This window comes from Vanellus vanellus, assembly GCF_965231255.1.
Source record: "Vanellus vanellus genome assembly, chromosome: 4".
In the NCBI taxonomy this organism is placed as follows: Eukaryota; Metazoa; Chordata; class Aves; order Charadriiformes; family Charadriidae; genus Vanellus; species Vanellus vanellus.
In genome coordinates, this window is record NC_138909.1 from 18,773,031 (window position 1) to 18,798,663 (window position 25,633).

General features: G+C 45.5%; 2 protein-coding genes across 2 annotated transcripts in view; both read left to right on the top strand.

Annotated features, from left to right (window-relative positions):
• Nucleotides 1–25,633, top strand: part of LOC309671545 (kelch-like protein 8) — a gene marked incomplete at its 5' end in the record, with an annotated part of 659,404 nt that overhangs the window by 5,722 nt on the left and 628,049 nt on the right. The gene's annotated exons all lie outside the window — the stretch shown is intronic.
• The window catches only part of LOC309670949 (AF4/FMR2 family member 1-like), a gene marked incomplete at its 5' end in the record, with an annotated part of 37,092 nt that overhangs the window by 929 nt on the left and 10,530 nt on the right, over nucleotides 1–25,633 (top strand). Inside the window, 8 exons of the mRNA XM_082482089.1 lie at nucleotides 140–175; nucleotides 550–601; nucleotides 5,596–5,650; nucleotides 5,782–5,819; nucleotides 7,255–7,417; nucleotides 14,436–15,353; nucleotides 17,892–17,989; nucleotides 21,487–21,733. Coding sequence (XP_082338215.1) covers nucleotides 140–175; nucleotides 550–601; nucleotides 5,596–5,650; nucleotides 5,782–5,819; nucleotides 7,255–7,417; nucleotides 14,436–15,353; nucleotides 17,892–17,989; nucleotides 21,487–21,733 — 1,607 coding nt within the window. The remainder of the gene's footprint in view (nucleotides 1–139; nucleotides 176–549; nucleotides 602–5,595; nucleotides 5,651–5,781; nucleotides 5,820–7,254; nucleotides 7,418–14,435; nucleotides 15,354–17,891; nucleotides 17,990–21,486; nucleotides 21,734–25,633) is intronic.

Genomic DNA, 25,633 nt, shown 5'->3' on the forward strand with positions numbered 1-25,633 from the left:
CTTAGACTATTGGACACTTCAAAGTCATACTTTGACAAGTTAGTCAAAGTATTTATTACAGTACGTAACCAATATGCTGCTATTAAGAGAGAGCTGATTTATTTTATTCTTAATTTGCACTTTGTCCTTTCTTTCTAAGAATCACAGCATGTTGGATCTGTAGCACAGAATCAGAGTAAGTAGAAATCCAAAGAAAACGCACTTAATGTGTGTATTGACAGATAGTTGTGTGTTGTGTGCTATACGTTGAAGTGAACATCAAATGTTTACATTGATTAAGGAATTTAATTCAACGTTGAACAGTGATGAATTTAGAAAATGCTTAGGAAATTGCATACACTCATTACCTAGAAACTAAGACAGCAGTTCAACAGAGAGCAAGCAGTATTTCGTTAGGAAACCCTGTTTGGAGTGATGAATAATCTTAATGGCAAACAATTGCATTCTGGAAGAAGGTGACTTTCTAATCTGATGCTCAGAGACCATAGGTTAAAATACCTACTTTAGTGTGAGGCAAATAAAAGCAACTGATTCATTTTTGATTTACAGAACAGTATGAAGCACCTTCAAAAACGTTGCCTATTTCTCAGCCGAGAACATCGTAAGTAACCAGACTCAGTTCCCATCTCTACTGTGCAGTTATTTAAATGACCCTGGAATGAATTACAGTTTGGCTTACTTGATGATTCTGAAGATTAAGGCTTTACCAGTCTGATTTTTCTCAGAAAATTTCAATGCAGGGAATTTTCACCAACAGAAACATTACTGTTTCATTATTATAATGACTGTGTTAAAAACAAAACAAAGCTGAAGAAAAGAAACCCAACCATTAATGTACCTGATTTAAGGTTTTTTTCTCTTTTAATATTATTTAATATTATGTAGCTGTGGCTACATAATATCTTGTCACACTTAGTGCTATTCAAACTACTAATAATTTATTAAACTGACATAAACAATAAGGGATACAAAATGAATCTGATCTGTTCTGCATATAATTTTGAAGCTTGTGGGGGCTCGTAAAGCTACAGCTACCAAAGCTCTGAAAACTAGGGGTGAAATTTTAAAGCAATTGTATGATAGAACTTTCTGCAATTGTGCAAGTGAAAGTTTTCTAAAAAGTGTTGTCTTAATTCTGTTTTCATTTTTAAAAGCAAACAAACAGGCAAAAACTTAAATGTTGACTTTCTAAAAACCTCTATTTATATTCTAAGAATGTTAGCCTGTTGCAAAGTGGGGTGAAGATGAAGTTTCTAGAGCTTTTTTAAATAGTATTTATATATTTCTACTTTTCTTTATCTAGTTATTCTTTTTCCTATCATGTTACGTTTTCTTTCAGAAGAAAGCTTCTTAGAATTTGAGTCTCAGTCTAAGATGTTTATGCGTAATCACTGCAAAAGCTTTACAAGGCTAGGAAGGAGTGCCAACTAACAAATGAATCGGTCCAATAGAAAATTTTAAGTTGGTGGATAAAATAACTTGGTACTGTCCTTGTAGGTTAATAATTAATTAGGTTAATAATTATCTATTAATTAGGTTAATTACAGAAATTGCTTGAAGGTAGTTTTGTGTGGGCTGACATTAGTCTTTCAGGATTAACCTGGCCAAATTGGCAGCATTGATAGCCCTGAGTAACAAATAGAAATCTTTCCATGTCTGGAAAGCTAAGGCGTCCCTGGGCAAGGCAATTGCTGAACCATTAAATGCTTATCAGTCCATGTGATATATAAAGATCTCATGTTCCATGGAAGGCTGCAAACTACAGACCACAAAGCTTACTCCATTTGTTTTCCTTTTCCTTATCGTGAACAATTTAATTAAAAAACCCCCAAACTGGGCTAGTCACAACTAAGAGGAAGAGCATCTCTCCATCTTGTTTGAGATTGTAGAATTTTGCATTCAATCTCTGTAAGATCTGTAAAACAACCCTTTTTATACTGTTCCAGCATCATGCAGAGGAGCCCGCCCTCACTGGGAGCAATCAGCTACTCCCTTAATCCATTCTTTATTTTACTCCTCCTTCTTCCACCCCAGCTTGCTCCTCCTGAACAATTTCTGGCAATTTTCACTGCAGTATTAAAAATACTAGTTTCAACTGCAGCAGGCTCTGCCTTCCTCCTCAGCTACCCTACAACCATCATCTTTATTTCAACTATTCTCAGCTGCTTGTAAAAATCCCCCTAGAACTGTAGTCAGTTTTCCAGGTGGCAAAGAGAGAAGAGGCTTTCACTGTAAACAAGAATCTGAAAATACTCCTTTCTTAGCCCAAAGGTCCAGAATTGTAAATATGGCATGGTACATAGCTCTGTCCTTAGCCAACATCCCCTCTCTGCTCGGCGTCCTTCTGGGTACTTCAGAGCCAGCACTCGTGTACCCAGGGACATGCATACCCACAATCGACGAAGGCAGTTGAAGCAGGAGGAACAGGGTGGTTTAGGTTTACGTCCCAAATGGAATTAAGCAAGATTTGCCCAAGAACTTCCTCTACATCTTTCCCTCGAACTCATGCGTCCCTTCTTTTTTGTTTTGTTTTTGGTTTCATTTGCACAACAGGGCTTGTTTTCTTTGCTGTTTAACGCACACGTGACTGTCTGAAAATTCAGCTGCCTAGAGTAGCTTGCATTACAAAGTGTAGCTGGCTGAAAACAAACAGCGTTTGTGCTGGTTAATTAGAAGTTGAAATCCCAGTGCCTCTGTGTGCCCAAATTAAGCATTCAGCTTTACAGAGCATGCAAGGGTTTCCCAGATGGCTTTCATTCTTGAATAGAGCCCCGAAGTTAGCACCTGGCTACACTGGAATGGAAGCAGCCCTTCTTTTAAAAGGGGAGATGCCAAGCTCATTCTTGGTGATGCATCTTTAACCTGGCTGGCAGAGAGGGACCAGCCTGTGCTTTCAGTGGGGTTGTTTGGCAAGTGATGTTAATTTTAGTGCTGCTTCTCGCTAAAAGAGCTCTTTTTAAATAGCTTTACAGGGAGATTGATGGTGTGTATATAAGCTGCAAATGAACAGGTCCTGCGAATGAAAACTCGGCATCTATTAACTCCTGAGCTAATTAAAGCATTAAAATTATTAAAGCAGATTTATTTTCTTTAACTAGGCTATTTAACAATTTGTTGAAACCTTGTTTTGGGGAAACTGGTTTTGTCTATCCTTGTAGAAGTATGACTCATTTAAAGTTTTAGTGCTCTTCCTTCCTTGATCCTAAATTGAACTTAAGTAGTTGCAATGTTCTTTTATGCTGAAGATCTAGATAGAGTTTCCTTGCATTATTCTCTTAACCTCTAAAAGAAATGCATCTGTAATCCACAATTCTTAAGGCAAAACAAAAAATGAAAACATTTTCAGAACTTTTTAGCATCCCTGGAAGTTTGTTCATTATCACCTTTGAAGGATTACTTTCCCTAATGGGTTGGGGGGAAAAAAAAAAAAAACAATTCATTGAGATGCCAACAGACATTTGCCAAACTGCCCAGAAGTGTGGAGAGTGGCTGTATTGTTGCTACCCTTCCTTTTTTCCTATTTATGCCTCAGTGGACTAGCGGTGAGCTTCAGCTCTAGCCCACGTGCAAAGTTGGCACAGGCAGGATTGCTGCAGACTGCATGCCATTTGCCTTCTGTAGGAAATTCGGGGGCCTCATTTTCCAAGGTGGTGTCTCATAGTGATTCCTGTCAGTGTTTACTCTAAAGAAGAGGGAAGAGGTGACTTCCACTGAGAAGGTGTGTGAGGAACTGAGGCAGTGGAGGCTGGGAGATGGAGGAGGATAGTCACAATAGCAAAGGCAAAATGCCTGAACAAAGAAAGCGCGTAGGTCATCATGAGTGTAATCAGACAGCGCCTTTGTGGCACTGAGAGCCTCTTCTGCATCAGAGAGAGGTACTTGGGGACTGTGGGGTCAGTACCTTTGCAGGAGGTGTCACCTATGCAGGAGGGGTTGGCTCTGTACTGGTAGACAAGGAGACCTTTGGGGTTTCTTCATGCTGTCCTGCTCCATGGGCAAGAGTAGATTCGTCCCTTCTGATTTGTGGAATTATTTGTTTTGAGATCGTGCCAGCTTCAACCGTAAACACGGTCCAATTCCAATGAAAGTATCTCCATGCATGTCAACTGCTTTGGTATGAGTGTAAAAGAATTTATCTAAGTAGTGGGGATAATACTTAAATAAGGGAATCACTTTTTTATTCAAAGTTTTTACTCCTCTTTTGTCATGGAATCATAAAAGCAAACTGCTCAGGGTCATTAGAGGTGACCCACAGAGCCATAAATCTTTTTCGCTTTGTTCATAATTTGAAATGAAGGCTTAAAAGAGTGTGAAGGTTTCTGTAGTTTTCCTTCTCCTAACAAGCACCAGGAACACTCTCTCCCCACTTTTCCAAGGTGATGTGGTTCACTGGAGATCTTTCATATTTGTTTTCATGCTATAAAATGTGTTGTCATGAAGGGTTGGAGGCTTATTTTTCTTATTTCTCACAGAGAGCCCTTAGATTGAAATGAGGCTGAAATAAACAGAGTTTTGACCTGATTGATTAGAACCCCTGTCTCAGTTCCTAAGCGTTTTATCCAGTTTTTGGACACTTGTGTAACTCTCTGGGTTGAGGAGTCAGTCTCCAGCTAGTTTCAAGATTTGAACCACCGTACACTTGAATAACAAGAGTTTTGCCTGTCTGCTTTCCAACTCCTTTTGGGGGTGCCTGCATGATTGCCAAAGTGGGGGATAACAGTTTGGGAGAACTTTGGGTCCCTCCCCACAAATCCTTCCCTTCCAGCCTTTTAAGGACCTCGGTAATGCATTGAAATTGCCAGCAGTAGTTAGCACCTGCAGGTAGAGGACTAAATTAGGCTTTTTGGAAACATTTGCGGGCAGCCTGCTCTCTACTCTAGCAATAGTAAAAAAGAGTTTGTGCCTCCCAACTCGTAAACCACTTTGAGTATCTGAACTGCTCAATGTTATGGTTACTGCTGAGATGTGCACAAGTGTGAAGTTCATTGTGTAGAGAAGAAATAGGAGAAAGGCTTGACCTTGGCATTTACTTATGTATGTGCGATAGGAAACTTCAGCAGCAAAAAGAGAACTCCTGTGACAGAAGAAATATTCACAGGCCCTCAGAGTGTGAACACGCACAGTTTCTGGTGCAAAGACGATGCTTTCTGCCCCTTGGGGAGCCAGTGGAGGCTAATAGCGTGCTAATTTCTTGCTGTACAAGGAGCAGATAGATTTCTTCCACGCCACCTTGCGGTCTTAGTGCCTAGGTAACTTTTCTTCTCTGTGTTAGTGTGCTAGGTAACCGTTGTTGAGGAGCACTGCCCTCGTAGAACTTTGTCTCAGTTGCCTGTAGATGGCAGCCGATGACACTGACCTCCAATTGCGCAGCTCCTGAGATCGACTGGAAAGCACAGTAAAACGTTGAGGTTGTGTGTTGTCGTTTTATCATTCATTCGGGTAGTGAGAGGGTTTAGCAGATTGAGCATGCCAAATGTTCAAAAAGGATGTGGGAGGTTGGTTTGTTTTGGCAAGTGCAAACCAAGTCTTTTTCAGTGTCTGCTGCTTGAAAATGTGTCTGCCTTGGCTGATATTTATCTTCTGGTTGTCTTTCAGAATGCTCCAGGACGACCTGCAGCTCAGTGATAGTGAAGAGAGTGGTGACGACCAAGTCAGTTTTAGATGTTTTATACACTAGGCACACAGACATCCCTTTAAATCACCACAACTTGTTGCGTTGCTCTGAGTTCCTTACGCTAACCTTTCCTCCCCCTCTCCTCTTTGTTTTTGTGAACAAAACAGGTTGTTGAAAAGCCACCTTCTTCACTTGCTCCTCCAAGGTACAGGTTTGTTCCCAAACTACTAGCTAGACCAAATAAGGAGGAAAACCAAAACTACTTTTTGTATATGGGGTAGATAGGTAAGGGTTCCTGGTTTCTCTTGTAGACACAGGCTTTTGTTTCTAGCTGCCTGAAGCTGCTTTTGAAAATTGGCTTGTGGGGGGTTTTACAGAAAGCTCCAATTGGAACTGAGTAATCCAGTCATGCTGGATTTTGCCTGTGAACCATAATTTTATTTCCCCAGCTGTTCTCTTTTTTTTCTCCTCTTCCCGTCCACCACTGTGTATGTAGATCACGCTGGAGCTAATGGGATTTTCAGTTGTAGTAGTGATGGATGTGAATCCAGTTTTAGTTTGGAAGGAGGCCCAAAACAGCCAAGTGAGTGAAGAACAGGAAACGGTTAAGTAGACTCATTGAGGCTCTTTCAGCTCCCTGATAAGGCAGCTGATTGTAAGCAGCTCCTGCCATGTATTGTTAGTCAGAAGCAATATTCAAGGTAGACTCAACAGCCACATGCCAGCATTAGAGGAAGAAAGGTGGAGAAGCCCAGAATTTTTCCTACAGGAGAGCACTGACAGACATTTTTGGCTTGATATCTGTATTCTTCAAGCACAGGGTAATGGTCGACAAAGTCAGACATGCAGAAGGGCATGCCGATTCTTGGCATGATTTCTGCGTCTCTGCAAGCTCTTGAAATAGAGTGTTCTCTTGATATCAGTCTGGATCAGCAAGGAGCTTGCCTCCAAGTAATACAAACGTGTTGATGCTGATATGGGAAACAGTTTTCAAAGTAAAAAAAATAAAAAAAAAACCCAACATTTTGATTTTGTAAGCCCATTTCAAAGCAAAAAGAAGCTGTGCATCAAAGTCGTGGCTCTCCCTCACTTCTATTCATTCCCATTGTCAGTGCTGGAGGAAAACACTTTTGAGTAGGGGAGGGTGTTGAAAAAAAGCCGCTGCTTGACATGGCTGTTAATGAAACAGTTACAGCACCTTGACCAAGTAACACAGATGAAGTGAAAAGGTGAAGGGGAGAATACAAAAAAGAGAAACCATCCTGGAATGTGTGTTTCCATCTTGTTAGCCTTTATTGGAAGTTTTTCTTTTGAGGGTTGGGGCTGTCAGAAAAGCACTTGTCAGTTTCAGTTGTTTTTTAAACTTTGGTTGGCTAAATGCTGCTTCATAGTGTAGCAGTGATGTCCTGCTTATGTATTTGTCTGACTGGGTTGGAGTTGAAGGTTTTATTATTTCCAGAGGTTTTTTATTCCGGTGCTTTATCTTTTGGGTATGGCAATGTATTCCTTTGGCCTTCTCCCATCTCCGCTCACTGCCAAAACATGGGGTTTCAGTTTTACTTTTGAATCTTGCCGTGTCAATATAATAAGTAACCTTCGCCCATGCTGCTTTCTAATGTTAGCTCATGGTGGTCTAGCAGTGCCCTACAGTCCCAGCCCAAGAGTGTGGCATTAGCACATTCCAGCAGCTCGGAGTCAGGGAGCACCAGTGACTCAGACAGCTCTTCAGACTCGGAGACCACCTCAGAGAGCACCTCCAGTGACACTGAAGCAAACGACCCTGCGAGAGCGTCAGCGCCTGAGGTGAATATTAAAATAAAATGTAGAGGCTGCTTAATACAGCCTCTTGCTTCAGACTCTCTGCTGCCTGAATGCAGTCAGGACAGGAGACCTGAAATAACGTCATCATTCATGTGTCCCCTTGACATCTTTGCTTCATCATCAGACTTTTTTGCCCTTTGCTTCCCTTCTAGAGTTTGTCAATTAAATAATCCTTAGTAACAGCATAATTAGACTTTTACGTGCCTAACCTTGAAGTGTTCCCCCTTCTACTTTGGCATCGTTGTCTAGCACTCCTGGAGGAATTAGTGTCATCGCTGGGGAGACACAAGTAAGGCACAGATGAGAAGCACGGCTTGTCTGGGATGTTTGGGGTGCACCTCTGCCCATGCAGGTTTTCTGAGTGCTGAGGCTATGGGCTGGTTCAGGGTGAGACCAATTTCCTGATATGTGAAGAAGAGCCTTTCTTTTGCCTTAGAAGCACATGAAAGGGAGAATTTTATGTGCAGAAAACAAGTTTTGAGAAGGCATAGCTTTTCTTCTCATATCTAATACACTTCACCTTCCAGCAGTTCAGTTACGGAGTTTGCCTTCTGCAATGCGGTTGTCTTTGGAAGGAAACATATTATACTTCTACTCTTTTACCCAATCCTGCCTGCTTTGTTTTGAAAATACTGGATTGCAAGATCCTTCTCGCTCTAGTGAAATCCTAGCTATTTGCCATTGACCATCTTATCCTTTTTTATTCAGCAAACTGTTCATCCATGGTGCTCAAGGAGCAAATTATTGCACATGGCCCATTTGTTTATAGTCAGTTCTTCACATGCAAAAGCACAGACTTGAAGACCTATAGGCAATAGTTCCTCCTTTTTTTTTTTTTTTTTTTTTTGAAGTCTCTTACTATTCTTTGTGTTTGGAAAACCTAAGGAAAGCCCGTATGATGGTGTAGATCACAAACAAGGTAACCAATGGTAGAAGGTGCTAGAAAAGGATCAGAGTATGCCACTGTCTGCTAGCTACCTACATTATGAACTGAAGTTTGCTAAGTATTTTGGCCACGTTTGTATAGTGTTTAAATTAAAAAAATGCTCTTTGGTGGCTAATGAGTTAAAATTCTAATGAAAACAAAGCTGATTTGTGTTGTCTGAAAACTATAATGGAATTTGTGGTTTAATTTTTCTTACGACCCCACGGTAAAACCAAACTGGTTTTTAAACCAGGTTTCTAGATTGACTCTCTGAAACACAGTTGAAGACATGTTTTGTTTATCCACATGTTCTACAGTGAGTTGAGTCTGGATAGAGAAGAAAATTGTGGTAGAAGGGATTCATTAGTCTTGGAAAACCTTTCAGGCTTTCTCTTTTTGGGGAAGAGTTGTGGGACTTCTGAGAAGGGAGAGTTGTGACTGGGGAGAATCGGTAAGGGCAGGAGTGTAACTGTGCCATGATGGTGCCCAAATAATGAGCTACACATTTAAGTGATGCTGACCCATACGTGGTGTTTTCAGAACAGGCCCCAGAGAATAATGCTCCTGCTTTGCAGTTTCTGTTGTCTTTTTTTAGGGTTAGTTGGGTTTGCTTTTCATAGAATCATAGAATGGCTTAGGTTGGAAGGGACCTTGAAGATCATCTAGTTCCAATCCACCTGCCATAGGCAGGGACACCTCCCACTAGACCAGGTTGCTCAAAGCCCCATCCACCCTGGCCTTGAACACCTCCAGGGATGCAGCTTCCACGACTTATCTGGGCAACCTGTTCCAGTGCCTTCCACCCTCAAAGTGAAAACTTTATTCCTAATATCTAATCTAAATCTAACTTCTTCCAGTTTAAAGCCATTCCCCTTCATCCTATCGCTACATGCCCTCCTAAAAAGTTCCTCCCTGTCTTTCTTGTAGGCCCCCTTTAGATACTGAAAGGCTGCTATAAGGTCTCCCCAGAGCTTTCTTTTCTCCAGGCTGAACAACCTCACCTCTCTCAGCCTGTCTTCATAGGAGAGGTGCTCCAGCCCTCTGATCATCTCTCTGGTCTTTTTCTCGTAATTTGTCAGACTACTGTTAGGTTAAGCAGGGCTCGTAGCGACCACATTACGTTATCTGACCGTGTGTCCTGGTTTGAGATAGAACAAAACTAATGTTCCTTTTCAATAATTTTCCTTTTCAGTTTAGTCTGGTCTAACTGAATGCACTCTCTGAAATTAATGGTATGTTTTTCAGACAGTGTCTGCTTCTGGCAATCAAAAAGTCTGATGCTTATAGTTAGTACCAAGGAATAGTATGCCGAGAGGCTTTTGCTTATACTTATCTCTGTATCAACCAGGGTTAGCTAACTTTGTTATGTACCGAGTTGGAAGCAGAAGAGCGGGCAGGAGCGGACAGGACAGATGACCCAAAACTGACCAGCGGGGTATTCCATCCCATCTGCCTCATGCTCATTATAAAGCTGAGGGAGCAAGGGCTCAAGTTCCCTTTTCTTCAGTGGCTGGAGTCGGAGGAGGACTCTGTCTGTTCTGCCTTTGATCCTGATCTGTGTGTTCCTGCACCCAGTTCCTGTCTGCTGCTGAGTCCAGTCTGGGATTTCCCCAGTGCTGGCTGGTGACGTGATTGTCATCCTGGGAGCTCGATATTGGGTTTATATATATTTGTATATATTTCATTATTTTCTTATTAATATTATTATATTTTCTTTTTATTGTTAATATTTCATTAAAGCTGGTTTAGGGTTTTTTTTCAAGCCGTAAGTCTTTCTCCCTTATCCTCTCTCCTTTCTCTCTTCTGGGAAGGGAGAGGGGTTAATAGAAAACATCTGTCATTCATTTAGTGGCCAGCCCAGCCCTAAACTGTGACTCCAGAGGCCTTCAGACCTTGGTCATTGCTCATGCCTTGCTTGACCCAGAGGGAAGCAAGTGTTAAGTTGTGTAGGCAGAGGACTCAGAAGAGGCTGGACTTGATGCGGTAGCCATACAATTTCTTATGGTAAATGGTTTTCTTTTGGTTAAACCACAGGAGCCTGACAGCCTACCTGTCAAACTTCAATGAGATGTGATAGCTGGCACAGCCCCTTGTCCGTTTTGCTGTGTGCAAATAACTTTCCAAAAGCATTGTGAGGACAGCACCTAAACCGTTTTTACAATTGCTGCTTTTTTTAGACGTTCACAGTATCACAGTATGCTAGGGATTGGAAGGGACCTCAAAAGATCATCTAGTCCAATCCCCCTGTCGGAGCAGGAACACCTAGATGAGGTTGCACAGGAAGGCGTCCAGGCGAGTTTTGAATGTCTCCAGAGAAGGAGACTCCACAACCTCCCTGGGCAGCCTGTTCCAGTGCTCTGTCACCTTCACTGAGAAGAAGTTTCTTCTCAAATTTAAGTGGAACCTCTTGTGTTCCAGCTTGAATCCATTACCCCTTGTCCTATCACTGGTCGCTACTGAGAAGAGCCTGGCTCCATCCTCATGACATTCCCCCTTTATATATTTATAAACGCTAATAAGATCACCCCTCAGTCTCCTCTTCTCCAAACTAAAGAGACCCAGCTCCCTCAGTCTTTCCTCATAAGGGAGATGCTCCACTCCCTTAATCATCTTAGTTGCCCTACGCTGGACTCTCTCCAGCAGCTCTCTGTCCTTCTTGAACTGAGGGGCCCAGAACTGGACACAATATTCCAGATGCGGTCTCACCAGGGCAGAGTAGAGGGGAAGGAGGACCTCTCTCGATCTGCTAACCACCCCCCTTCTAATACAGCCCAGGATGCCATTGGCCTTCTTGGCCACAAGGGCACAGTGCTGGCTCATGGTCATCCTGCTGTCCACCAGGACCCCCAGGTCCCTTTCCTCTACACTGCTCTCTAACAGGTAGCTCCCCATCCTATACTGGAACCTGGGGTTGTTTCTGCCCAGATGTAGGACCCTACACTTTCCCTTGTTGTATTTCATTAAGTTATTCCCTGCCCAAATCTCCAGCCTGTCCAAGTCTCTCTGGATGGCAGCACAGCCCTCTGGCGTGTCAGCCACTCCTCCTAGCTTAGTGTCATCAGCAAACTTGCTGATAGTACACTCAATTCCCTCATCTAAATCATTAATGAATATATTGAATAATATGGGCCCCAGTACCGACCCTTGAGGCACTCCGCTGGTTACCGGCCTCCAACTGGACTCTGCCCCATTGACTACGACTCTCTGGCTTCTCTCCTTCAGCCAGTTCGCAGTCCACCTAATTATCCGGTCATCCAGTCCACACTTCCTCAGTTTAGCCATGAGGATGCTGTGGGAGACCGTGTCAAATGCTTTACTGAAGTCAAGGTAGACCACATCTACCGCTCTGCCATCATCCATCCATCTCGTTATTTCCTCATAAAAGGCTATGAGGTTGGTCAAGCATGACTTCCCCTTGGAAAAGCCATGCTGACTGCCCCTAATAACCCTCTTATCCTTGATATGCCTTGAGAGGGCACCAAGGATAAGCTGCTCCATCAGTTTCCCAGGGATGGAGGTGAGGCTGACCGGTCTATAGTTACCCGGGTCCTCCTTCTTGCCCTTTTTGAAGACTGGAGTGACATTTGCTTTCCTCCAGTCCTCAGGCACCTCGCCCCTTTCCCAAGACTTGGTAAAGATGGTGGAGAGTGGTCCAGCAATGACTTCAGACAGCTCCTTCAGCACCCGCGGGTGCATCCCATCTGGACCCATTGATTTATGGATGTCCAGGTTGCTTAACTGGTCTCTGACCCAGTCCTCATCAACTAAGGCAAACCCATCCATTGACTTGACTTCATCTTCATCTGGGGTCTCAGCAGAACAGGACTCCTCAGGACAGCCCCCGACAGAGTAGACAGAGACAAAGAAGGCATTCAATAGTTGTGCCTTCTCTGTATCTTCTGTCACCAGGGCACCCACCCCATTCAGTAGTGGGCCTACATTGCCTCTGGTGTTAGTTTTATCTGCCATGTATTTGAAAAAGCTCTTCCTGTTGTCCTTGACCCCTCTTGCCAGGTTTAACTCTAAGGAGGCCTTAGCTTTCCTAGTTGCCTCTCTACATCCCCTGACAGCAGCCCTGTACTCCTCCCAAGCGGTCAGCCCCTCCTTCCATGATCTATAAACTCTCTTCTTCCACTTGAGCTTGCCAAGCAGTTCCCTGTTTAGCCACACAGGTCTCCTGGCTCCCTTCCTTGACTTCCTACGTGTCGGGATGCTCTGATCTTGAGCTTGGTAGAAGCAGTCCCTGAATGCTGACCAGCTATCCTGGGCATCTTTACCTTCAAACAGCTTTGTCCACGGGATTTCCCCTAGTAATTGTTTGAAAAGGCCAAAGTTTGCCCTGCTGAAGTCCAGGGTTGCAATTCTGCTTGCTATTCTGCTTCCACCAGCCGAGATCATGAACTCCACCATCTCATGGTCGCTGCAGCCAAGGCAGCCTTCAACCTTTACTCCTTGCACCAGACCCTCCTTGTTAGTGAGGACAAGATCCAGCAGTGCACCTCTCCTAGTCGGCTCCTCCACCATTTGCATCAGAAAGTTGTCATCAATGCATTGGAGGAACCTCCTAGACTGAGGCTGGCTGGCTGTGTAGTCCTTCCAGCAAACATCCGGAAAGTTAAAATCCCCCACGACAACCAGGGCCTGTGACTGTGAGGCCACTCTCAGCTGCCCATAGAAGGCCTCATCAACTTCCTCCCCCTGATCTGGTGGCCTGTAATAGACACCCACAACAGTGTCAGCCCTGCCAGCCTGTCCCTTAATCCTCACCCACAGACTCTCAACTTGCTCCTCAACTGCACGTGGACAGTACTCGGTACATTGTAGTTGCTTGCTCACGTAAAGGGCAACTCCACCACCTCGCCTGGCTGGCCTGTCTTTCCTGAAAAGGACATAGCCACCCATGACCACATTCCAGTCATGTGAGCTGTCCCACCATGTCTCTGTAATTGCCACCAGATCATAATCTCCTGACCGAACAAGAGTTTCTAACTCTTCCTGCTTATTCCCCATGCTGCGTGCATTGGTGTACAGGCATTTCAGGGAGCGAGCTGAGCACACCGATTTCACCCTATGGGTGTGGGAGGCCTCCTGGCCTTTATCAATTCTGGAGTGCTGCCCCACCAATGCAAGCTCAGTAACAACCCCACCCCCCTTCGAATCTAGTTTAAAGCCCTCCAAATGAGCCCTGCTAGCTCCTGCCCCAGCATCCTTTTGCCCCTGTGAGATAAACCTTTCCCACGTGTCACTGTCCAGACCGGTGTCTTATAAAACCAGCTGTTATCAAAGAAACCAAAGCCCTGCCTGTAGCACCAATCCTGAAGCCAATCATTTATTGACTTAATTTTTCCATTCCATCCCACATCATCACGTGAAGATGGAAGGAGAGAAGAGAAAATAACTTGGGCCCCAGAGTCCTTCACCATCCGCACCAAGGCCTTGAAATCTTGCTTCATTCCCCTCAGGCTGCGGGATGCAGCTTCCTGCCCATCCATCTGGAATACCAGCAGTGGATAGTAGTCTGTCGGGTGCACCAGGGTGGGAAGTACCCTGGTGATGTCCCTGATCCGGGCTCCGGGTAGACTACACACTTCCCTGTGGTGAGGGTCAGCTCTGCATATCGGGCCCTCTGTCCCTCTTAGAAGGGAATTGCCTACTACAATTACCCTTCGTTCTTTTTTATCAGAGGCAGTCTTGAGGCGTGGAGTCAAGCGCCTCTTCCTATATGACCTTGCAGGTGGGGCTTGATTGTCTGATTGTGCAACAATGTTGGTTAGTGGCAAACCAAGATGAAGCTTTCATGTAGACTACTCTCTTACTGGATGACAGGTAGGGCTAGCAGAGAACCAGGAGTGCTGTGCAACATATTTGATCCTGTGCAAAAACGAGGTCTGTGTTCCTGAAGTAAGTGTTCATGTGCACATACTAGAGCATCCTCACTGTCTCACGGTCTTTCACTTTCACGCCTTTTTTAACAATAAGGAGGAAATTTTACTGGGTTCTGATAAGCAGTGCTAGGATGGAAATAGCCCATAAAGGCATCAGTGTTGCATCCTTCTTTTCTCTTTTTGTCTGCAGCCTGACCCACCAACTTCTAATAAGTGGCAGCTCAACAACTGGCTGACCAAGGTGAACCCACCAGCAGTGCCAACCAAAAGTCTCAGCGAAATCGCCCATGGGGATGGATGTGAGGAGGGCCAGGAGCAGGGCGATGGCATCAGCAGCAATTCTTCCCACCAGCACGCTGAGCCGAGGGAGCGTCATCACAAAAGCTCCGGCCGAGCAGCCAGGGCTCCTCAGGACACTCATCTTCCGACCAAACACAACTGCCAGAAGTCTCCTGTGCGCACCGAGGAGCCCTCGCTCAGGCAGACTGTGGGTATCAAAAGGCCTGGCAAGGCCCCGGTGCACGAGGGGCCCAAGGGAGGCCTGAAGGTGGAGAGTGACCCTGGTCCTTTTGACATCAGAGACCAGTCTTCCAGAGACAAGCCAAAAGTCAAAATGAAAGGGAAGCCAAAATCCAATGACAGAAATGACCTGAAGCCGGCACTGCAGGAGCTCCCTGAGAACAGAAAGCACAAGAGCTCCCACCAGGCCAATGCCAAACCCTTCTTGGACACCAAGCTCGTAAGAGACATTTCGCATGGCAGTGCCCAGGAGCATCTTGTTCTCAGTCCCCTTCCTCAAGGCCAGGGCACAACCCCCACCAGGACTAGTGGCCACAGGCCTGCTGTCGTGGCCAGAGAGGATTTTCACAAGGAGAAACTTCCCTTGCCTATCAGGGAGAAGAAGTTGCTCTCACCAGTGAGGGACTCTCCTGCCCCTCAGTCCCTCATGGTGAAAATACATCTCCCTCTCCTGTCAAGAGTCCCCCAGCCCCCTGGGAAAGACAGTCACCAGAAGAGAGCAGAGGCCAAGGAACATCCTGGTGCAAGGAAGCAGGACTTGGAGAGGAAAACCACAGACACTCCTGACAAGTTGCTTCAAAAGAGGAAGGTGAGGGGTGGAGGGGGAGGTGGGTTTGTACAAGGGCCAAGGTGGTGTTTGAAAAACCCGTGTGGAGAGTTCATTTCTGCTTCATAGGTTGGGAGTGCACCCATTATGCTCCTCCTATAAAGGTGCTATCAAACTTCTAAAGGGAATGCGTACCAAAACTTTCCACAGATGTTTCTTGTTGATCACAAATCCCCTGCTGAGCAAATGAAAAGCCTTGTAAGCTGTCTAACAAATGCTTTGGTGGTTTAAAACATTTTTTTCTGTGTTTTCTTGAAATACTAATTTTCTCAGACACCAAAACCTCAGCCCTCCTATGTCAGAGAGGACCTTTGGGCAGCAGGCTGTGTCACAGCATGCAGCTGGCCAGCCTGCTGGGAGCATTTGTGGGTTTCTCTGCTTTCAGCCCAAGCAGAGCTTTGTAGGGCTGCAGTTCCCCCTCCCCCTGCAACTCCTTGAAAAGCAGCATAGTATCTGAAGCACCTTCCAGACTGTGGAGTCATCTGTGCTACCCATTGAGTGTCTGTTGTGGGAGAGCACCTTGCCTGCAGTTTGTGGGGGTGCCCACAGGGACAATTGACCCAGGCCACCCTGGTCTGTGGTTTTTGGTTTTGTCCATGTATGCACCTTCTGCTGCCTTTAGTCACGCAACCACAGTCTGAGTAGCGTAGTCTTTTCCTGTGTGGAATTATTTATTTCCATGAAACAGTTGTGAAGGCTTGCTTATGCAAAGAGGACTGAATTCTGCAGATGTAAACTGTGTTATTACTAGGGGTGATGGCAGCAGCCCCGTGCCTTTTACTTTTCCATAAATGCAGACTTTTGACTGAACCAGGTTCACTGATAGTAACAACCATCACTAAACCCTGCTTTGGATCTCAGCGCTTGGATAAATATGTAGAAAATGTCTTTGGTTTTCCTGGAGCTGCTGTGGTGCTAGCAGCAATGCTAATGCTTAAAAGATGCGTGTATCCACTAAGGGGATTTGTAGAGTCCTTCAGCGTTAATAGTTGCTTTCCCCTGAATTACAAGACAGACCTTTATTTAACTGCGATGGTAGTAGCTCATGAGCGTTTTTGAAAGCTAACTGCCAAAGGGGACTGTGGATATACTTCCAGCCAGCTGGTTCAGCTGCACAGAGAGTTGGCTGCAGGTGTTAAGGTGAATGGGTATTCACTGTGGACGTTTCAGTGCCTGTGTAACTTTTTGGTCCTCCTCACAGAGCAGGTGGCTTAGCATGTGTGGGTGAATTACCTTGGTTCCCACGTGGGTTTCCTTTAGTCTTGTCATTTTCTGAGCTTCCCATAGTTGTGGGGAAGAGCAGGAAAATGGTGAAGAAACTTGAGAGACCCCGGCAGTCCCCCTCCTGCAGAGCAGCAAGAGAAAGGTGAACAGGCAGTAAATCTGTTGCTGCTTCTGTTGTCTCAAAGAGCCAAGAGAGGAGCTATTTGATACTAGACGTGTCTTCCCTTGCAGCCTGAGTATCTGATTGCAGGAAAACCCTCCTAAGAGACTCAACATCTGTATTATATCAGCATGCATCAGTGTCCTTGGAGGCTCAGGCTTCATCACAGCCAGTTTGGTCAGGTGCAGCTGTCAGACATCTTTTGCGGCACTGTGGAGCTCAACCTGGGAAACGGTTTAAGGACGTGATCTGGGTGCTTGAGGCTTGCCCTGAGCACGCTGCCAGAGGTAGACTCTGTGCTGAGCATAACCCACTGAGCACCACCACAGTGACGTAAACCTGGATGTACTCGAGAGAGAGAGACAGAAAGTCCTGCAATGCTTTTGGCTGCCACCAGGCGCACTATGGGTAACGCTGACTTATCAGTGTAGTTTCTTTTACATTTTCTTGGCTTGTAGCAAGTTATTCTGAAGTTTTTGATTCAGGTAAGCAGATGAGGATGCTTTGTATTGTTAAGATCTATCGAGTGCAATTTAAAAGTATTATTTATTACCTCTCTGCCTTAATGGTTCCTGTTCTTCTGGTATCAGATTCTTGTTGTTGAAACCAAAAGCCCCTGTGCATCTTGGAAATCTGAGTGATCGAACTCTCCTGTGAATGCAGTTTTTTCCTTTCCTTTGATAAGGCCTATCACAAAACACAATTGCTTGCAGTTCATGACTTTGCCAGGAGGAATCTGAATACATTTCTGTACAATTCATACTGAGTAGGAGAAAAAAAAAAAAACACACAACCATCCAGAACAGATGAAATGCTATTTTTCAGCAATGGATGTGCCTTAATTTTGATTACTGTTGACAACAAGAGGTTTTGCGTTTCCATCCCTGCAACTACAAAATAATTAATCTATCCAAGCAAAAGTAGATAATGTCATTTTAGGATACTTGTCAGTGAGCCGGAAATCTATATCCGCTGTGCTCTGGGTTTCCACTTTGTCAGTTCCAGTATCTTATATTTTCTTTTTTTTTTTAACCAGAATCAGTCAAACTTAGATGTGTTCGTCTGTACTTTACCTGCACATTCAAAACCTGAGTGATTTTCTTTTTTTTCTTTTTTTTTTCCTTTCTTCCTGTTAGAGGGAAGTGGAGAAGGAGATTGATAGGAAGAAAATGAAATCAGAAAAAGAAACAAAACCATTGCAGTCTTCAGCTAACAAAGACTCCCATAAATTGAAGTGAGTATACAGTGGTGGGATGGCAAAAAGATGCATAAAGCTGAGTCTTTCTCAAAAAGGTTAAGGCGAGGAACTGTATCTCCTGTGCTTATGCTTGTGAGTTTGCTTATGACTTAATGTGTCTTCTGAAACTTAATCTGCTGCAGATTTGTCTTTACATCCTGGAACCAAACATGTGGCTATGGGAATATAATTTATTCACCTTTTTATTTGTTGCAGATGTGAAGGTTGGGTGTCACTTATCTATCTTCCTCTGTCTTCTTAACGCTGAGGATTATGGTTCTGATCATTCAAGCATAAGCTGATGTTTCAGTGGCTTGTTGTCTTCCCACACTTGGTTTACAGTGCTGCAAAAGCGTTGAATGTTGTTGCATTTGCCTTGATTTCCTACATTTGAGATGGGAATGAAGACTTTACTATTTTAAACATGAACTTGTCCATCCTGCAGCTTATGTTGCTGCATGCTCTGATCCATGTATTACGCATAGCTCAAAAAATCTGTTTATGCTGCAAGAAGTTTAGTTGCCAGTTATGCCCATGCTGCTTTTCCTTCTAAGCTGGTAGGCAACCATTTGCACTGCTGTCTTTCAGACCAGATGCAGGAAACAAATCAGTGCAAAAGAATTTTACATTGCTTGAGTTACAAACAGTGTGGTAGACTGCCTGCCTGCGGGCTGCAGGAGTCGTTTTCCCTTCTGCAAACTACCATGGTGGTAATCTGTCAGCAGATGATTGCCCTAGATGATCTGGGAGGTGGCAGCTGTTCTGTGGGGAGTAGCATGTGCTTGTTCTGCATGATAGTTTAGGGGTTTCAGGGGATGGCAAGAGGTTGAAGATGGTTGAAGATGTCTCTGGTTGAAGATGTCCCTGCCGGGGGGAGAGGGGGAAAGTGTCGACTAGATGACCTTTAAAGGTCCCTTTCAACCCAAACTATTCTGTGATTCTAGGTGAGTAAGACTTAAGAGTTCAAGCATCAGTTATTTCTGCTTTCATGAGAAATGGAATTAGCCTTAAAATGGTTTTAAAAAGGGAGTTGGACTAAATGATCCTTAAAAGTCCTTTCCAACCCAACCCATTCTATGATACTACGAACTTCTTTTTCTTTGCCCATGTCTTCCTCATTCTGGGTTCTGCTGTCATACTTATTTTGGGGAAGTTTGTGCTCTCACTGCATGAGAAGCAGCAGAAAGCTTTTTGTCAGATTCGTGGTACTTCACATGCATTTAAAGCTCTTAGCCTTTGTAAGGTGAGAAGATGAGGTGAACGCGTTTTGCACACAGAGAAACCGAGGTGCAGACAAGTTGAGTTGCTTGATCAGATTCTTGCCGCAAACAGGTGAAATAGCTGAAAGTGTAGCCCTGAAGTCATGACTCTCGTTCCCATGACTGAGCAGAGACAGTTCTGGCAGCCTCTTGGGAAAGGATATTCTGCTAAGTGTAACTGAATGTCCATAAATTTCGACTTGGTGATTGTTGCTGTTTTCTTAATTGGACAGGTTCTGATGAAAGAAAAAAGTCATGTGTCAATGCTGATACTGTCTGCTCCCTCAGCTGCTTTTGCTGTCACCAGTGACAGGCTTTGAATTGTACTTATCGGCTGGCTGCTGGTGCACACGGTGTCTGTGCTAGGTGGGACCTGTCTTCTCCCAGCTTGACAACACAGAGGTGGATGTGATGGACATTGCAGAACTCTGGTTTCTTCCCTTGCTGCCGTGTGAGGCTGCTAAACTGGGATGCTTCAGAAGCACATAGGTGTGCAGCTCCCCCTTTCTCTAACTAAACCAACATGATGCAGTGCCAATAAGCTTTTTGCAGTGACTGGCCCAAATTTGTATATGGGTGAAACGCACAAAGCCCAATCCAGAAAACAGAGTTGTATGTATAGGTGAGTAAGGGTAGGGAGCCTTTCCCTTTTCCACTAAAATCATCTCGTTGTCTTTGTCTTTTTTGTATGTGACCTAATGGACACACAGCCAGCATGCCTTTTGAATCATGAAACTGTGGAATTTCAGATGGCCTTCATGGCCAGGAATTTCTCATTTATTCAGCATAGCATTTGCAGTGCTTCTGGTACATCTCCTGAAACTTAACCCATAATTTGCATACCAGTGTACTGCCAGCATTTTGGCTAGCTCTTTGCTAGAGCTAATGCTTCTAGGAGCATGTCTTCAAACTGGCAGTGTCCCTGAGAGGGGAGGCTCATGCATCAGTCACGGGGCACTGCGATCAATTCCTGCTTGCTTGTTGCTTGAATTGGAGGTATTGGATTGGTATGTAGCGTTGAGGTTTGTGTCCTGACAATACGACTAAACTGCTTTTCTGCAGAGAAAACATTGACGTGCTCTTAAAACACTGAGACTTTGGGGCTAACATTTAGTTGTATGAAGGGATACAGAAGGGCTTTAATTCTGGGGTTCACTCCTCCCTTTTGCTCAGTGAAAATAAGCACCCCTTTTAGCCGTGTTCTGGCTTGCAGAGTGGGAAGGATAAGGATGCGTTTTTGGGGAGAGAGCTGTACCAAGGTAGGGAAGCTGGGGAGCATGTGTGCAGCGAGTAGGGACTGTACCATGGGAAAAGTGGGTTGTGGAAGGCAGGAGAGGACTGTCCTGTGCACAGCAGAATGAAGCAAGATGTGCAATGTCATGCTTCGGTCTTCTCACTGGGTTTAACTTAATTTCCTGCTCTTCTGATGTTGCAATCCATGAGTTGGGATCCACTGTTCGGTGTTTTCCTGGAAACTTTGAGAAGCTGGATAAAAACGATGTAAGTGAGCAGTAGAGAAACAAGGTTTAGAGCTATCTGGTGCTGCTTAAAGCTGCCAGAGTTCCCTGGTAATCCTAACTCCGGATGATCACAAAACTGATATGCCACCGTGTTATTAAATGTGATAGCCTCTGCCATTATAAAGCACAGCATTTTAAGTCTCTCTCACCTGAATCCTCTCAACTTTATAAGTGTTGTGTGGGTGAGCTGGCAAGTCTTAAAGGAACAACTCAGTTAAACTCGGTCAAAGCATATACAGGATCAAGTGTCAGGGTGAGTATTTCTGACCATAGAAGATATCTTCTAGCATAATGGGGAGAGAGAGTCAGTGCTGCAATTCATTTGCCTTGTTGTGTGATTTGTCCCAGGGATTTTAGTTGCTGTTATTACCCCTCTCCCATTTTCAGTGAAAAGAGGCTGTGTTGGAGGGATGCCTTTTTTGCAACATCCTGATATTCTGGTTGCAAGTCTTTACTCCAAGGACAAATCTTACTCCTACTTGAAAGAAACTTTCTTGTGTGGTGTTGGCAGCTGAGGATGTGGTATCTAATGCACAATGAAATCCCTGAAGTTTCATTTTGCTTTTGTTTGATTCTTTATGTTAACAAGTCCTCTTATACTTCCAGAGAAATTTAAACAGAATTGGTACATGAAGTAACTAAGTTTTTTAAAAAAAACCTACGTTATATGTACACCATATTCATCCCAATTGCTGAATTCGCTTCCCATCTCCAGAGCACCAAAAGCTTTACTTGAAAACCAGAAGAGAGATCTCCTGCTACCGCCACCTCTGCCACCCATGTCTCCTGCACATCCTCCACCAAAGTCAACCAAGATGGCCCAAAAGAGACCCAGAAGTGAGACTGGTGAGCTGCCTGCCATGGATAACACTGCCAGGAACAAGAGCGACCACAAGGATCCTTTGTTCTCCAAGCACAAGAAAGTGGAGAGAAATCACACTGAATTGCCAAAGGGCATCGAAGTAGGTATCCATTATAACTGGTGGGATGTTTCCTGCAACTCGTGAGTGCTGTGTGATTGTCTTTAGAAATATGCTCTGAGGATATTAAAAAGGAAGGAAGATAAATGAGCCACCAAAGAAAGCTCTTTGAAGCAATTTTGCTCCTTTAATGGCTGTCTGGGACCATATGTTGCTAGCCCGAAAGCCTGCATTGTAACTTCTCTGCTGACTTTCCATCAGCTGTTTTCATTTCACCAGTGAACAATAGTGTAAAGGGACGACCGTGTAAAAACCCAAGGCAAGAGAATCATGTTTATGGTAGTAACCGTTTCTGACTGTAGGCGACTGCAAGTACAATATTGGCGTAAAAATAAGTGTGTTTACAGAAAGGAGTGGATTGCTTCAAAGTAAGAAACAAGCAACCTGTGGTTTTGGCTGCAGCTGGGATATAAGGTTTTGTGGCTTGCTTACAAAATTATTAATGATCCTTGCAGCTGGATCTTTGCATTTTTTTATTAGAAAATTCAATTATATTCCTGTTTTCTGGTGGCTGGGGGTGTGTGGTCTAGTCTGTTGTTGTGTGTGTTAGGCCAGATTCTGCACGCTGTATTAGCTGGCTTCTAACTGCTTGCTTTTTCCTGATAATGGAGTTAGTAACAGAGAATCAACAGTTGCTGTGTGGTTAAGCTGGAATAAGTGTGAATGGATATTACCCATTCCTGCCTTGGCTAGTGGCCATGAAAAATGTGGTCAGTCGGTCAAACTCGGTCAGTCGCCGAGGAGATCAGCTCCAGTGAAGGTCAGGCCTCACTGGGGAAGGGGATGGCGGCGGATCGGGCTGGCAAAGGGCTCTTCTGAGGGCTCTTGTAGCCGGGAAAAGCGGCTGGCGCGTGCTGGTGCCGGAGCCGGCAGCTCGGGGGCGGGCTGCTGACGCGGCAGGGGCGGAGCCAGCGTCACCCGCGGCAGTTCTAAACGGGCTGCTCAGGAGCGCAGCGGCCACGCGGGCAGCTGGTGGGCGTCACCCCGGGCGTCACCGAGGTGAGAGTGGGCAAACAGGGCGCAGCTCTTCTGACGGTAAGTTACTAAAAAACTCTTTGCCCGGCCAGAACGTCATGGTAAGAACTCGGCAGAAAACCATGGCTTTCCTGAGCTCTACACCGAGCAGCTCTGAGGTGGCCACCCAGACAGAGCTAGCGTGGCAACATGCTGCCACCCAGGGGTCGGGCTGTAGGGAGTGCCCTTCTCTTGCGCCGGTGTTGAATAGTGGCGGTGAGCAGGCCTGTGGGCGGTGTGCCCAAGTAGAGGAACTCCTTCAGCTAGTGATGGAGCTCCGTGAGGAGGTAAGCCGCTTAAGAAGTCTAAGGGAAAGTGAACAGGAGATAGATAACTGGAGTCACACTCTGTCTTCCCTGAGAGAAGCACCCCAGGGAGACCGAGCTCCGCATACAATGAACCCCACACCCTCTAGCATTGTGTCTGAATGTGGAGATTCAGAAGACAGGGGCCAGTGGCAACAAGTCCCCGCTCGTCGTGGCAGGCGTGCCTCCCAGGTTACCCCCACGCCATCCCAGGTGCTGTTACAGAACAGATACGATGTTCTTGAAAGGGAAGAGGAGGATGACAATAACTAACTGTGGCTTGCCAAACATTGAGTTGCCACTGAAGCCAAGACAGATTACACCTCATATAACGACATCATCATTTAGGAAAGAAAGACGGGTCCTTGTAGTAGGGGACTCGATTCTGAAGGGAGTGGATGGTCCCATATGTAGACCGGACCCAATCTGTAGGGAGGTCTGCTGTCTTCCTGGGGCCAGAGTTAAGGCTATCCGGAGGAAACTCCCTAGCCTAGTCAGGCCTACTGACTACTACCCTTTATTGATCTTTCAGTTAGGTAATGATGAAATTCTAGGAAGGAGCCTGAGGGCGATGAAGAGAGACTTCAGGGCCCTGGGACGGCTAGTTAGGGGATCAGGAGCACAAGTAGTGTTTGCTTCTATCCCAACAATTGCACAGATGGATGGGAAGATTAACAGGAAATATCAGCTGATCAATGCCTGGCTCAGAGACTGGTGTCGTCGGCAGGATTTTGGGTTCTTTGATCATGGGCTGCTTTTCAGGACACCAGGCCTTCTGGCAGCAGACGGAAAAAGCCTGTCTCAGAGGGGGAAAAGGGTCTTAGGGCAGGAGTTGGCGGGGCTCGTTGACAGGGCTTTAAACTAGGTTTGAAGGGGGATGGGGATAGATCCAAGGTTGCTAGCAAAAAGCCTGAAAGTGGGGTGCTGGCACTAGACTTGGAAAAGACAGGGGGCGTAACCGGGCTCCTTAGGAAGATGTCTGGGGATGGCAGAACTTCAGCTCCCTCCAGTAAAAAGGCGAAAGGACCAATAGCCCAGCTGAAGTGCTTATACACTAATGCACGTAGCATGGGCAACAAACAGGAGGAGCTGGAAGCCATTGTACACCAGGGTAATTACGATGTAGTTGCCATCACAGAAACATGGTGGGATGACTCGCATAGCTATAGTGCTGCCATGGATGGCTATAGACTCTTCAGGAAGGATAGGCAAGCGAGGAGAGGCGGGGGGGTGGCCCTGTATGTCAGGGAGTGTTATGAATGTCTTGAACTAAATGGTGGTGATAATGAGATTGAGTGTTTATGGGTAAGGATCAGAGGGAAGGCTAACAAGGCAGATATTGTAGTAGGAGTCTGTTATAGACCGCCCAACCAGGATGAGGAGGCTGATGAAATATTCTATAAATGGCTGGGAGAAGTCTCAAGACCGCGAGCTCTAGTCCTCGTGGGAGACTTCAATTTGCCGGACATCTGCTGGGAATACGATACAGCAGGGAGGGAACAGTCTAGAAAGTTCCTGGAAGGTACTGGGGATAACTTCTTAACACAACTAGTGAAAGAGCCAACTAGGGAAGGTGCCCTGCTGGATCTGTTGTCTGTAAACAGGGAAGGTCTTGTGGGGGATGTGATGGTCGGAGGCCGTCTTGGCAACAGTGACCATGAAATGATAGAGTTCTCAATTCTGGGAGAAGCAAGGAAGGGGGTCAGCAGAACTGCCACCTTGGACTTCCGGAAAGCAGACTTTGGGCTCTTCAGGAGCCTGGTTGACAAAGTCCCCTGGGAGGCAGTCCTCCAGGGCAAAGGAGCCCAGGAAGCCTGGATGTCTTTCAAGACGGAAGTCCTAAAGGCGCAGGAGCAGGCTGTCCCCGTGTGCCGTAAGGCAAGCCGTCGGGGAAAAAGACCGGCCTGGCTAAGCAGGGAGCTAGTGTTGCAGCTTAGGGAAAAAAAGAGGATATACGGCCTTTGGAAGGAAGGGCAGGCCACCCAGGAGGATTACAAAGAGGTAGTAAAGCGATGTAGGGAAAAAATCAGAAGGGCCAAAGCTCAGCTAGAGCTAAACCTGGCTTCTGTTGTCAAGGACAACAAAAAAAGTTTCTATAAATATATTAGCGATAAAAAGAGGACCAAGGATAATATCTGTCCTCTAGTAGATGGGGCTGGTAACGTAGTAACCAAGGATGAGGAAAAGGCTGAGGTACTTAATGCCGTCTTTGCCTCAGTCTTCAGCAGTAGGACCAGTTGTTCCTTGAATTCCCCGACCCCTGAGCTAGAATACAGGGATGGGGAGCAGAGTGAAGCCCCTGTAGTCCAAAGGGAAATGGTGAGGGACCTGCTTCAGCACCTGGAGGTGCACAAATCTATGGGGCCGGATGGGATCCATCCAAGGGTGCTGAGGGAGCTGGCGGAAGTGCTCACCGGCCCACTGTGCATCATTTATGAACAGTCCTGGATAACCGGGGAGGTCCCAGCTGACTGGAGGTTGGCAAATGTGACGCCCATCCATAAGAAGGGCCGGAAGGAGGATCCAGGGAACTACAGGCCAGTCAGTCTGACATCGGTGCCTG